Source organism: Mangifera indica, chromosome 11 (assembly GCF_011075055.1).
Source record: "Mangifera indica cultivar Alphonso chromosome 11, CATAS_Mindica_2.1, whole genome shotgun sequence".
Taxonomy (NCBI): Eukaryota; Viridiplantae; Streptophyta; class Magnoliopsida; order Sapindales; family Anacardiaceae; genus Mangifera; species Mangifera indica.
In genome coordinates, this window is record NC_058147.1 from 5,447,127 (window position 1) to 5,461,387 (window position 14,261).

Genomic DNA, 14,261 nt, shown 5'->3' on the forward strand with positions numbered 1-14,261 from the left:
CACCAAAGTATTCTCTCTCTATCATCTTTATTGACTTTTCAAAGTCTCTTCTTATGCTCCTACCTCTATGTAGTTCCTCCATATTTCACGGAGGAGAATTAGAGTTACATGTATATAATGTATTTAAATATTTCTATTTCAAGTATAATTATGGAGATTTATTTTTATTTTAATTATATAAAAATAAAATAATTATATTAATTATATGATCCCATTTGATAAAAGGTGGTAATTTTTTACGTGGACATAAGATAAAATTAAAAAATAATAATTTAGTAAATGTTAAAAGTCTAATAATTATGGTAGTTTAATTGGTATTATATTATGTATTAAAAATCTATTTTTTTATCATATATTGAGTATTAAATGATACAATTTTTAAAAAATAAAATAATAAAAAATTTTATTTGACATATAATCAATTTAAAAAATATCATAAATATACTTGTAAATTTAAAATTTTCATATATATTCTACTACATTATTATTTTATCTAAAAAAAAATATATTCATCTATATTAATAATATATATTATATCATATAATATATTAACTATATCATATTATAAGATATATATTATATATTATAAGATATTAATAAGTATATTAATATGCATTTTACTCCGGTTCAAAATAAAGTGGTGACGACTAACAAAATGGGATTGTCAATTCCTTTATCATTTGCGTTATATATAAAATTAGACAATTAAATTAGTGTTCGTACATTTTTGTATCACAAAATTATTGGACAGAAATAAAATGAAACTATTTCCAAAGATATTGAGCTTATCTTTTAATCTTTTGTTTTACCGAATACCAAAAACGACCTTAAACATCTGTTAATTCCACTTATCTCCATAATCAACTTCATCTGGAGGAGACATCTGACATTGCTCAAGCTCTCCGTCGCTCTCTCGTCACTGTAAGCTCTGATATTTTTTTTCCCTGCAATCTGACGGTGGAAGTTCAATGGAGAACGCGGACGTATTCTTGGGCCTGCAGGACTTTCTAGAACGCATGCGCCAACCCTCTGCCGCCGATTTCGTCAAATCCATCAAGAGGTCCATCTCCTGTTCTTTTTGAGCTTAAGATTTTCTTTTCCTAAGTTGATCCATTCAAGATTATATTAAGTCAATGTTTGTAATGCTTCAGCCTGGAACTGTTAGATGAGCGCTTGATAAATGAGCTGATGAATTTAATGAATTTTAAATTATGGCAACTCTTTTTAACATTTAAAGAAGATTATAATGGATAAACTTAACTTTGATGAATTGATGTTTGCTAAGTATTTGAATCTCTAAGCCAATGTGGTTCAGCAAGAATTCTTCATTGTTTCATCAGCGTTTAAATCACCTACTTGGAAAAAAGCCTCTAATTTATTGCTTCTATGGCTGGTGGGGCATCTGTTTTGAAAGCATAGTTAAAGTGGTTGGTGACGTAGTAATTTACTGCCGGTAGTTTATTTCTAAAATGCCTAATTAAGAGACATAGAAAATTTGATTCAGCGTTGGTGTTAATCTCACAGGTCATGTTAATTGATGTCCAATCATTTTGTTGAGTTTTTATCTAATGGTAGCTAATTGCTAGAACCGCATACAATATTTGAAATGAAATCTATCAGAGAAATTAAAATAAATGTTAGGAAATAAATTAAGTAGCTACTTGTTTGATTAATTTTGATTAATTGTGAGTCTATGAATCTCACAGGTCGTGATAATGCTAGATTTTAGCTGGAGGGTTAAGCCAAGTTGGGGCTGTTATTAAATATTTTAAATCTCCATATTGCAGTGATTTATTTTTTCCAATTTTGATAGTTTAGATTTGTATTGTTGATGAGGCAGTCATGCTCGATGTTTTGAATGTGAACGTTTTCTTGCAGTTTCATCGTGTCATTCTCAAACAAAGCTCCTGATCCAGAAAGGGATAGTGCTGCAGTGCAGGAGTTCTTTGGCAATATGGAAGCGGCTTTTAGGGCTCATCCACTTTGGGCTGGTTGTTCAGAGGAGGAGCTGGAGAGTGCCGGCGAAGTGAGTAACTAGGCTTTTACCTGTATGACATCTCTTTGTAGATATGATTTTGGCAGCATGATGTTTTATTTTGAGTGTTTGTGTTTGTGATTCTAGTACATAAAAAGAATTAAAGCCAAGGTAGTGATACGGATAGACTTAATAATATAATTGTCCCGAAATGGAGATTGTGTTCAAAAAAATCTGAAATGTGAATCCGTTTTTTGATCCCATCTCCATGTGAAAACAATCAAACTATACAAAGTTAGCTCAAAACCCCCTGTAAAACAATGTCATTCAGTCCAATGTTATTGTTTTCGTGAATTTTGGATCTATGGACTTTGGCCTTTTGGCCATAATGACTGCTTTTAAGGAAATTGAATGATGCAAATATTTGGAAGATAATTATTGTCAAGTCTTTTATAAAACTACTGAATGACTTGATTCTGTACAGCTTAAATTTCATTCATATATGGATTTACTTCCTGTTCATAATTTCTGATATGGATGATACTTCTTATTTTGTTAATTTTTTTACCTCTGGGTTCTTCATATACAGGGACTAGAGAAGTATGTAATGACAAAATTGTTTACGCATGTATTTGCATCAATTCCTGATGATGTGAAATTTGATGAAAACTTTTATGAGAGGACTGCTTTGGTTCAACAATTTATTCGGCCTGAATATTTGGATATTAAATCAAACTTTCAAAACGAATCATCATGGCTGGTAAGCAGAAGATTTCACATCTCGATTTATTTTCTATCTGGTATATAGAGTACTTCTCTAGATGTTGTCATGTTGGACTTTGCTGAAATTATAAGCATGTTACATGTGGAACACTTATGTCATTTGCAAAGCATTGTTTAAATCTGTTTTGGGCAATTAGACTTTATGCTGGATGCTATTTATGTAGGAGGCAAGATGCTATATTACAATCTTTTTTTGAGGCATTGTTACTCATGAAAGGCTGTAATGCTATATTTATCTTTTGATATTAATACAATTTTGGTAAATGTGTTATATGGTTCTTTTCTCCATGAATGATCATCTTTGCATTTGATAAATAAGTCTACATTTTATACATATAAAAAAGAAAAAAGATAACACTGAGTTTGATGATCGGTTTTCTCCCCTAGAAGTAACCCTATGTGTCAAACAATTTTCCGAAGTCTCATGGTTTACCTCCTATTACAATTATTCTCTTTTGAGGTCACTCTAAACCACTTCCAGAATAACAATATTTGGATGTTAATTGTTCTTTTTGTTTCATGTAACGAGAGTAGAATGTGATTATGCTGCCAAGATAACTGTCAATAACTGTGAAATGATATAGTGCATAATGGATGTTAATGATACATGCTTTAGAAACATTTAATAGATTCTTGGAACAAGTTTGAGTTCTTTGTGGATAGCTAAACTGTGATATATGACATTCTGTGGGGATACTTGCTTTTGTAATTTCATTGGTTTGAAGTCATTAAGTTTGTAGTGGTGAAAAGTATATCTTTGAAGCTTTCAACTGAACTCCCCACATTAAAAGGGGAAAAGAACAAGTGGACACTTATTTTTGCTGTTAGTAGTAGTTTTGACTTGAAGAACCTAATTATGTGTTTCTTGATTCATTTATTTCAATATTGTCTTACCACAGCATCTTTATTTTTAAATTGTCAGCTTGCACAGAAAGAGCTGCAGAAGATAAATATGTACAAGGCTCCAAGAGATAAGCTTGTATGTATTCTCAATTGTTGCAAGGTTATCAACAATTTACTCCTAAATGCTTCCATGGCTTCAAATGATAATCCCCCTGGCGCTGATGAATTTCTTCCTGTCCTAATTTATGTTACTATAAAGGTAGGATCAATAATTTTAGTATTATTACATTGTCTACATGGTATGATTCACATCTAATGGGACAACATGCCATACGATATAGTGCTGAGATTAATCAATCCTTGACATTATTTAGTTTGTTTCTACTTGTCATCATTGAGCTGATAGAAGATTGAACTGTGATTATTGTCACGATAGAAATTTTCACAGACTCAACGAGTGCACATCATAAATTATTTGGTAGGAGGTTGTCCTTCTGCTTGTTGGAAGGCAAAACTTTTTTGTTGTTTTTCTATTTTTAAACGAGAAACTACAACTCAAATAACACTGACATATGTTTACATTTTGTTGAGATGTCATTTTTAATGATCTATGTTTAATGGTTTCCCATGTAAGAATTACTTTGTATGGCTGTTTTTTTTTTTTTTAATTTTTTTTCAGGCAAACCCTCCACAGCTACACTCAAATCTTTTGTATATACAAAGATTCAGGTCTCAGTCTCGATTGGTTGGAGAAGCAGCCTACTTTTTCACTAATATGCTTTCTGCAGAGTCTTTCATCTCAAACATTGATGCACATGCCCTTTCGATGGAGGAATCTGAGTTTGAAATGAATATGGAATCTGCTCGAGCCCTTCTTTCCGGACTTTCAACAGATATGGATGGTCTTTCTAATCAAAGTGATCAAACTGCAGGACAAATTTCCAGAGAAGAGCTTATGAAATTTAAACATCAGGCACTAAATTCTAATAAGGAAACGGAGCCTATGACAGGGCCCAAGTCTTCTGAAACAAAGTCTGGAAGTAATAAAGTAATGTTTGCAAAAGATCAGGTACCAATAACTAAAGTTCCATCCCTCTCAGAGTTGGAAAATAAAGGGGCAAATATGCTTTTGAAGGAGGATAAGGCAAACAAAATCTTTCAGGAGTATCCGTATTTGTTTGCACATGTTGGTGACCTTACAATCAATGATGTAGAAGACCTGCTAAATAATTATAAGCAGCTTGTTTTTAAATATGTCTGTCTTTCCAAAGGATTGGGTGGTGCTACGCCCTCACTTCCTTCCTTGGATTTGCATAAAGCCCAACATCATACTGAAATTGTGAAGGAATCTGAAGATCATAGAACAGAAGAGCTGAATGATGAATCACAAAAAGATACTAGTGTCTCAGATGATGTTTCTGATCAAGCTTTAGTTTCTGGCGAAGATAATGTTGAATCCCAGTTGCTAGAGGATGGGCCAAATGTACATCAAGATGGGCAAAATGATGGAACTACTAAATGAGCATCTTCTTGAAAGGCATATTGTGTAGACTTGTTAAGTCTTCAATGGGGTGGCCAAGCAGTCAGGGCTCTTTCTTTCTCTTGTCTTCTTGTGGAAAGGTAATTTTGATAAAAATAGCTTTGGCTCATGGATACTGGTATATGCTATCTGAATATATATTCCAGGTGAATCGTAGAAGTGCAGTTAGAAAATCAAGGGAAGATATGGGAATATAGCATTGAAAGTTTATCAGAGATAATTCCTGAGAAGATGCAAATTTTCGGTGCTGGTCACTTCAACTTCTTTTAGAGATTATATCCATGTATTGATGGTGCTACTGTTGTCATATATGGGTGGCTCTGGATTAAAAGCTGAAAATGTTGAAAGGATAATTCACAGATAGCTCTAGGGATGATTATATTTGGGATGTTGAGGTATGGCCCAAGCATTGCAGTCTCATTTTACCTGTGTTTGACCAAAAACTCTTAAGTTTTCATCAATGAACATGAAAAATTTTATTTATGTATTGCTAGAAGATGAAAATTAAGGAACCACATTGTTTCATTGGGAAAGAAACTGGAAAAAACATAAATGTAAGTAAATTTCTCATAATTGTTAGAATATTTCTCAACAACCTCAAGTGTCATGCTTATCACAAGCTTCAAATTTGCATAATAATTGTTTGTTTCTTAATTAGATTGTTTTTTTATTCAAATGTAAAATTCCTTATTAATTTGTTCTAATCTTGTTAACATATTGACATGTTGGAAGACATGATAGTGGGTTGTGTCGTGCCAAGGCCCTTAACGGGTCAGTTCACTATATTATATATTTTTTTTATGTTTTTAATTTTAAAATTATTTATTATTTTTAACGAGTCATATCGAACCGACTTGCGGGCTGTATCAGCCCTGGCGTACCTGCATTTTGTGAGTTGTGCCAAAAAAAGAAGGTCTAAGCCGTGCTAAGGGCTGACCCATTCCTCTTGACATGTTGGTATTTATGAGAAGGGTAAAATGACATGTTGGTATTTATAAGAAGGAAGGGTAAAATGGAAAATTGTGCAGATGATATTGATGTGTAGATGGTTGTGTTAATTTTTTTTTTTGCTAAGTAAGATGGTTGTGTAAATGATTTTGTTAGTAGACAGATGATATTGAAGTGTAGTTGTGCAAATGATTTTGTTGTGCAAATGATTTTGTTGTGCAGATGATTCGATGTGCAGATGATAATGATGTGTAGATTATTGTAGATGTGTAGATGATGTCGATGTGTAATTGTGGAGATAAGGCCTACATATACAACTGCAACAAAGTACTTGGTTCTTTTTTGGTCGTCCTTCATTTCTTGTATGGTGTTAACTGTTAAACTGCAAATTTTGATGGTTTTTTTTAATTATTGTTTGCACTGATTTACATGTTCAAACTGAATAAGTTTTAATCGATGGATGCATATTTTTATCTTTTCATTCGCATAATAGTTATGGTACCGCAGGCAGGAAATATAAAACCTAATAATTTTAGACATGTTGCAAGGAAATTTCGTGGCATATGCTGTTGGTGGGATTAGGGCAAATATAAAATGATCACCACAAAGTTTCCTTAAATGTGCAGACACTAATAATAAATATAATTTAACGCCCTTGCCCTTGGGGGTGGCGTTGTTTGTTTGCTTCTGTGCTTAACTCCTGCATTTTCCATCTCGGGCCCTAAATTGCCTGTACTTCAATTCAATGGTTGAATTATATTTGTTCTATTATGAGTGAATGAAACAAAACAAGCATAATTTGTGGAGTCACATAGACATGGTGATTTGATGAGACGCAATCTGCATGTGTTTTTGTTCCCCCTTCACCAAACACATTAACTATTGCTTCTTTCTACATAAAAACCTCTTTTCTATTTATTTATTACCAAAAACACTTCCTAAATTCATGAAGAGGAGCTATGCTAAGGTCATGTATATAATTTTTTTTTTGTTAACAAAACCATCTTTTTGGTTGAATTAATCCTATTAAATAAGTAAAATATTGAAATCAATGATTGGTTCATTACTATTATTTTAGATAAATTAAAAGTGTAATTTTAAAATATCATCGAATAAAATTTAAATTTTTATTTTTATACTTAGAATCTTACTTTTTGGTTACTCAAATTAACTTATAAATTAGGGAAATTATAAAAAAATGGCCAAAATACCCTCCCACTAAGCAAAAATGCCCATGGATTTTTCTAAAATACCAAAATTACCCTTCCCCTCATTTATATAAACTCCCTCACTCTCACTCTCACTCTCATTACATACATCTCTTATATCACTTAAATACTTACTTTCACTCTCATTTTTATTTAATATCAATTACTACGGGTTCGTTCGGAAAGAAGAAATTCATATTTCTGAATTCGAATTGAAAAAACCAATTCATGAAAACTATATTGAAAATAACATGTTATGAATAAATAAATATATTGAAACACCCTAGAATGTCAATAATAAAAAAATTACTCGAAAATCTAAAAAACAAATCTAAATTTCAAAAACTACACGTTCAAATAGCTTATAAACGAGAAAACCAAAAAATCGATCAAAAATTTCGTAATTACATCGTAAAACGTGTCTAAAAAGCACATCATAATTACACATATCAAATTTGAAAATTACATATGAAAAAAGTCTAGTCCGGTCACAAACAAACTCAAAATCATAAAAACCGAAAATCCTAAATTTGATAAAATAAAAAAACTACATAATACACATTAAAACAGTTTTATTTTGGCCTCCAAATTTGGTGCAACCAGCAAACTGGTTGTCGTTATAGAGCTCAAAACGAGCTTCGCGTTGATATATTACAGACCTCGTAACTCCACTCGGATCAAAAGTTATGACCGTTCAAAGTTTGTCTCATATAAACCCTATAGTTTTAAAAAAGTTAATTTTCACCCAACCCATGGTTCAGTGTAAAATTTCACACGGACCCCCATGGATCTCCCACTGTTCCCCCTCCCCCTAAGATTTTGCAAAACGTTAAATTTCCCCCCCATCCCACGATAGCGTCGGCAGATCTAATCCATTTTTCGATCAAAAACAGTCATTTCAGTATTTAATTTCAACACAAATCAAATCTACACATCCAATAACACAAAACCCCTCAAGCAATTCAAGCAAAACAACCAAAAATCAAAACATTTCAAGTATTGTTCAAAATCGAAACCCTAAACCTTAAACCGTAAAATCTCACTCAAATCTCAATATGAACAATAACTTAATTCAAACAAGATGACGGAAGATATTCTAACGTGCTGTGCCATTTTTGGTTGTCGAAAACCACGAAAATCGTTGGAAATCTGACCGACAGTGGGACAGGGAAAAATTTCGAATTTTCCCTGTTTTGAACAGTGATTTCACAGTGAGAATCGGGAAAATTTGTTGGGTTTATATATGGGTAATTTCGATAATTCATAAAAGTTGGGTATTTTTGCTTTAATCTGAATTTTTTGGGTAATTTTTTTTAACCCCCTTACTTTTGCCTATTTTTTATAATTTCCCTATAAATTATATACATTTATTTTTATCCTTATTTTTTTCTCCTCGCCTTGATCCTTGAACTTTAAAAATGGACACTTTTTGATCTTTACTCAAAATTAAAATTTTAGTTTTAATGGTTAAAAAATATTTTTATTAATTTGTAAAATATAGAAATATTATAGAATTAATATTACATACTCATAAAATATAAATAAATTACATTTTTCTTTTCAAACTTAAAATATTTATCACTTAAATGCCCTAACTTTATTTGGAAAAAATCAAAACTCTAATTTTGACTCCGATCAATCATAAGCTCATAATCACATTGATTATAATTAATATTACAGTTGAAATTGCATTGGGAATAAGCAATGTCATTCAAATCGCACAATCTTGATGCAATTTTACTTAGAATTGCATCCTCTCAAGTGTGATTTCAGTATGATGTGCTTCTTGCTTAATCGCACTATCTCAGTTTAAAATTGTTCCAAGATTCACATCATCTCAATGTGATTAAGTGGAAATCACATTAGAATAGTGTAATTTAGTTAAAATTACACAATTCTAATGTGATTTAGGTTAAATCACACTATTCAAATGAGATTCTAATTGGCATTAGTGACATTTATCATCGACTACTGTTTTATTTTTTTAAATTTATTTTTCATAATTATTAATCCTAAAATTAGTATAAACTATGGATGAAAATATATTTAATAAAGTTTTGGAGGCAGAACAAAATCCAACTTGAGTAAACATTGAAAGTAATGAAGGGTATTTTTGTTTTTTTAGTATCTATCATATAATTATTGAATTTTATTAATAGAAACTAATGAAAAATGAGAAATTATTATTTTAAAATTCAAGAGTGGGAAGATATATTGAGGCAAAAAATAAGTGGAAAATAGTCATTCTCCTTAATTTTATATAAAGTGGTTAACATTTTTCCGCTCAAAGTTTGATCCAAAAATATTTTTCCACTGGTTAAATGTATAAATCTCACTTTTAGTTATAAAGTTTAACTCAATTAACAAAAAAAAACTAATTAAATGTTGAATGTATAAGAGTAATTATGATTCCCAAAATTCTAATAAACCAATGGAATCACCATTTTATCCTTTTTCATAAGAACCCTCAACCCCCAATACTTTGAAAACTACTCTTTGACCCTAGTTCAAGGAAAACAAGCAACATCTATCGTTGCCTCCATCAGCAATTTGCTTTTCCTCCATTGACCTTATTGCTTTGCTGCTATCTTGCTTAATGGTTTCGATCCAAAGGTATAGTGCCATTAAAATTACATAGGGGGTCTTTTGCTTTTGCCCGATCTAGAGATACTACAGGTCCTCTGTCCGAGATTCCATCACTGCAGCCATCTGGTTCATCTATACTACCAAAATGTCTCATACTTTTGTTTCTAATTTCAATTCCCATCATGCTCAAAAAACACACTGAATGCATTAATCAAGTGATTGGCTCATCTAACTTAGCAACCTCTAGCTGATGACGGTGTTCCTATCATCAATCATGATAATCTTGTCCTTAACCGATGGTTAGAGTCACACCAACCAAGATGTAATCTCAATGGTTAGACTTGCAACCACTCAATCATCTAATAGATTTAGGTGTAATCCAAATTCGAATTACGAAAATCATAATTTTCTTTATTTCTCTTTCTCCCTTATTTGTTCTCAAATTATTCAAAAGTAAACTTGAAAAATAACTAATTAATAAAAATATTTCAATCATTTTTCCTTTATTTTAAATAACTAATAACAACAATCAAACAAACAAAGGTAATTTGATAATTCCAATCTCTACACTTACCATAGTTTGCTTAAATTTTAGATGAAAATATAGGACTTATGCACGAAATTTTTTTTTAAGACCAAACAGTCGGTGGGAAATGTAAAGGAAACGTGATTCTCTTCAATTATGTGTGTAATTATTTATTATGATAATGTGTTGACTTGACTGGTTGGGATTTGGACACATCTATAAGTAACACACAGAAAACCAAAGGGATTCAAGTAATTGGGTTCATGGGAAGAGTGGCTTTAACCTTATGGCACAGTAGTTACACCACATACAAGCAAATCTAAAACCATTTTAATTAAAAAAAAATCTAAATCTATTTAGTTTGATTTAAAATTTTAAAATAAATAAGAATAACATCTATTGAGTTGAATCTAATATTTCAAAAAATTATAAATGAAAAACTCTATTCAAATCGAATTGATCTTTTAAGGTTAAACTAATCATATCAAACAAATAAAATTTTAGTTTCAATGAATAACTTCATAATCACTATATTGGATAAATCAAAAGTTTAATTTTAATTTAACACCTTAATGTCTCAAACCTAAGCACATCTCGAGACTATGATATAAATTTTAATGATAATCCAAGAGACCCAATATTAATATTTACAGAAACTAATATCCTTTGTCTCCATCAAACTACTTAAGAAATTTTATACTTAGAGCAAATAATATGAAATATTATAAATGAGAATGCTGGACTTATATTAGTATAAACATTGAATGTGAAGTTTCTTTCAAGACAAGAGTGTTGAATAAGGGGATTGACCATAAAGGGTGAAGGAGACAAAAGATGGGTAAGTGTATGATTCTAGGAGCAGTGGCGTGTAAAGTCGGCCTGATAAAATTGGCCAGCTTCGTGTACAAGTTTCAATCCATCCCTGTTTTAGCATAATAATAATAATAACCCATTAAATATTTTGCTTCCTTTATCTTATGGTAATTGGTTTATGCGTTGTACACCCCAAAATAAATTAAAAATATCAAAAACTTGGTGGTCCTCTGGGGCTGTTGCTTGTCTTTTCCCATGTGTTAAAATAGAGTTCGTCTGTCCTGATCTTTCTTCTTCTAAAATTTGTAGTCACGATGACTCAGTAAACTGAAGAATTATACGCCAGTCTTCTTGCTAAAAAACAAGTCTTTGTCCATTTTTTTACGATCTCAACAATCTCTTTTCTTGCTTTGATCAAACCTAAAAAACCTAAACAAAAAAAATATATTTTGACATACTCAATGCCCTCTTCTTATTATTAGCCTCTTCTCTTATCCTAACTCAAGCCCCTGTTTCTCTCTTTCTAACAAAGCAACAGGCATAGTTTTCAATCATCTTGTTACCATTTCATCTCTTTCTTTCTCTCAACAACATCGAATTTTGTACATGGGAAATGGGTATAATCACCATTTTCACCACCGAAACTTGCATATTCATAAGAGTACTTTCTTGCCTATGCTTTGCTCAAGGCCCTCCATCAAAGACGCGGTGCTTCCCAAATGGGAAGATCGATCAACCTCCGTTTCTGGCGACCCTTTATCGCCCAAGATCAGTTGCATGGGCCAAGTTAAGAGAACCAACAAGATAGTCGGCTTCCCCACTTCTCACAAACTCACCATTTCCACTAAAACCAACAACAACAACAATGTCAAGTACTTCAAACTCAAGAAGCTCTTTTCCGGGAACAATCTCACTGCGAATACAAACATTACAACTACTACTTGTTGCAGAAGAAAAGAAATGAGCTTGAATGGGGTAAGTAATAAGCCAAAGGTTGAAGATGTTAAAGAGAGTGATGTTTGTATTAACATAATCGAGATGGATCCTCCTCTGCCGGTGATCAAGAAGGTAGCAAAGCCAGACGATAAAGGAGATGAAAACAGCCTCTGGAAAAGGAGATCTGGTGGGGGTGCATTGAAGAGCTTACAGCTACAACATCTTCAAATTCCAAGGCATCAACTTGAAGTCTCAACTGTTTGAATGAAAAAACATACGTTCTCTTCCAATTAAATGTGATGAGATGAAATTAAATGAGAGTTGCATAGAAAATGTATAGGGTTTGTTTTGATGATATTCCAATTTTGATATTGTTCAATTATTATGTGTTTAATTGGCATAATCTTATGTGATGTTTATTATTAATCAGTCTGTCTATGAAATTAGATATAGATTAAAAATCCCAGTTTGACCAGTGTGGTTGAGGACATGTGATAAGCAAATTTCATTGTATTATTTAACAATGGAGAAGATGATGCAAAGTTCCTGGGAAATTCCCACTAAAGAAATTCACTCTTGGAAGAGATGATAGAGAGAGGAAATAAAGAAGATGAAGTTGTCGTTTCATATAGATGTTTCCTTAAATTCTTAAAAGACAGGCCCTAGAAATCTGGGAAACTGATATGGAAGAGTCATGAAATGAAAACGGTCAAAACAAAATGCATTTTCCAGGAGAATCTCTGTTTATTTAGTTTAGGTTACTGCATTTTCGAAATGAATCTATAGAAAAAGGAAAAAGGAAAAAGATTGTTAACATGGGACTGGACAGCATGCTTCCTTGAGCAACAAGAATTATTATAATAATCAAACACACATGACCGCATTGGTTAGACGGATAAATTTGAGTACATTGATCAGACCGAATTCATAAAATAAATTAAGATTTTACAAACATGGCATACTCAAACTCAGGTCTTCTCCTTGGATATTTTATTACTTCACCACCAGTTTTACTATATAGTTGATATCTAAAAATCTAAAAATTACATTTTACAACTCCGCTAGAAATTTGATAATAAGAACTCTCCCTGAAAGCTTTCTAATTGACGCATAAATCAACAATACTGCTCTGCTTAATTTGCTAACATCAACATCAAGACCACCATGACCAGCTGCTGTATAAAGTTCAGTTCAAAAGTTACAACAAAATGTAGCAGTACATCATAAGATAGAGTAACATAAGTAACTTGTTTATGCTAGTTATTCCTTCAGATTTTGCAACTCTATAAAATCATTACTTGTCAAAATTATGTCATCTACGTATACAATTAAAATACAACTTTCCCATTCTTTGAATGCTCGTAAAATATCGTATGATCAGCTTGGCTTTTATAATAACCATAACCTTTGACAGTCTTCTCAGAATGTTCAAACTAGGCCCTTGGAAATTGATTAAGAACATACAAAGATTTCTTTAACCAACAAAACTTCTCTTAGCCAATTCCTAGGGTTTGAGGTTTAAAGTTAAGATTTAGGGTTTAGGCTTGGGTAATATTAAGGATTTAAGGTTAATATTTAGGGTTAAAGATTAAGAGTTTAAGTTTTCCGTTATGGTTTAAAGTTAACTTTTAATATTAAAATTTTTAAGTTGAAGTTTGTAGATTAAAGTTTTCAATCAATAATCTATTAACAATGTGATTTATTTTAGTTAGTTATATATAATTTTTTAAAAATTGGTAAAATCATGCCAAAATTTCATTGCACAAGAAATTTCAAATACCTGAACTTTCAAAATCTTCTATTTGCCCTCCCTTTAAGATTTACATAAACTCCCCCTAACTTTAAAATTGTACTACTAGCCCCCTACATAACAAAACTTATAAATTTATCGAGATTTCACACTATTAGCGTATAGATACATCACGAAATTTTATGCATCTCAAATTTAAAAATCTTGCATTTTCCTCCATAAAACTTTTATTAATCCCCTCTAACTTTAAGTTACTTAGTTAGCCCTCCCAGTTTGAAGTTTAGTGGGAGCACTGAACTTTTGGAAAGTCTTTAGTTTTTGTATTTTCCTATGCACCCCTAAAAAACATTGAT

The 14,261-nt window shown here is 31.6% G+C and overlaps 2 protein-coding genes across 2 annotated transcripts; both read left to right on the forward strand.

Moving 5' to 3' along the window:
* Window positions 1-758: 758 nt before the first annotated feature.
* LOC123230131 (vacuolar protein sorting-associated protein 9A-like) lies at window positions 759-5,792 on the forward strand. The gene is made up of 5 exons (XM_044656259.1): window positions 759-1,060; window positions 1,879-2,026; window positions 2,565-2,735; window positions 3,681-3,860; window positions 4,281-5,792. The coding sequence occupies exons 1-5, from the start codon at window positions 969-971 to the stop codon at window positions 5,121-5,123; spliced, it is 1,434 nt and encodes a 477-aa protein (XP_044512194.1). The 5' UTR covers window positions 759-968; the 3' UTR covers window positions 5,124-5,792.
* A 5,739-nt stretch (window positions 5,793-11,531) lies between these two features.
* LOC123230033 lies at window positions 11,532-12,587 on the forward strand. Its single transcript, XM_044656128.1, has one exon. It carries the CDS (start codon window positions 11,829-11,831, stop codon window positions 12,420-12,422), a length of 594 nt encoding a protein of 197 aa, XP_044512063.1. The 5' UTR covers window positions 11,532-11,828; the 3' UTR covers window positions 12,423-12,587.
* Window positions 12,588-14,261: the final 1,674 nt, after the last annotated feature.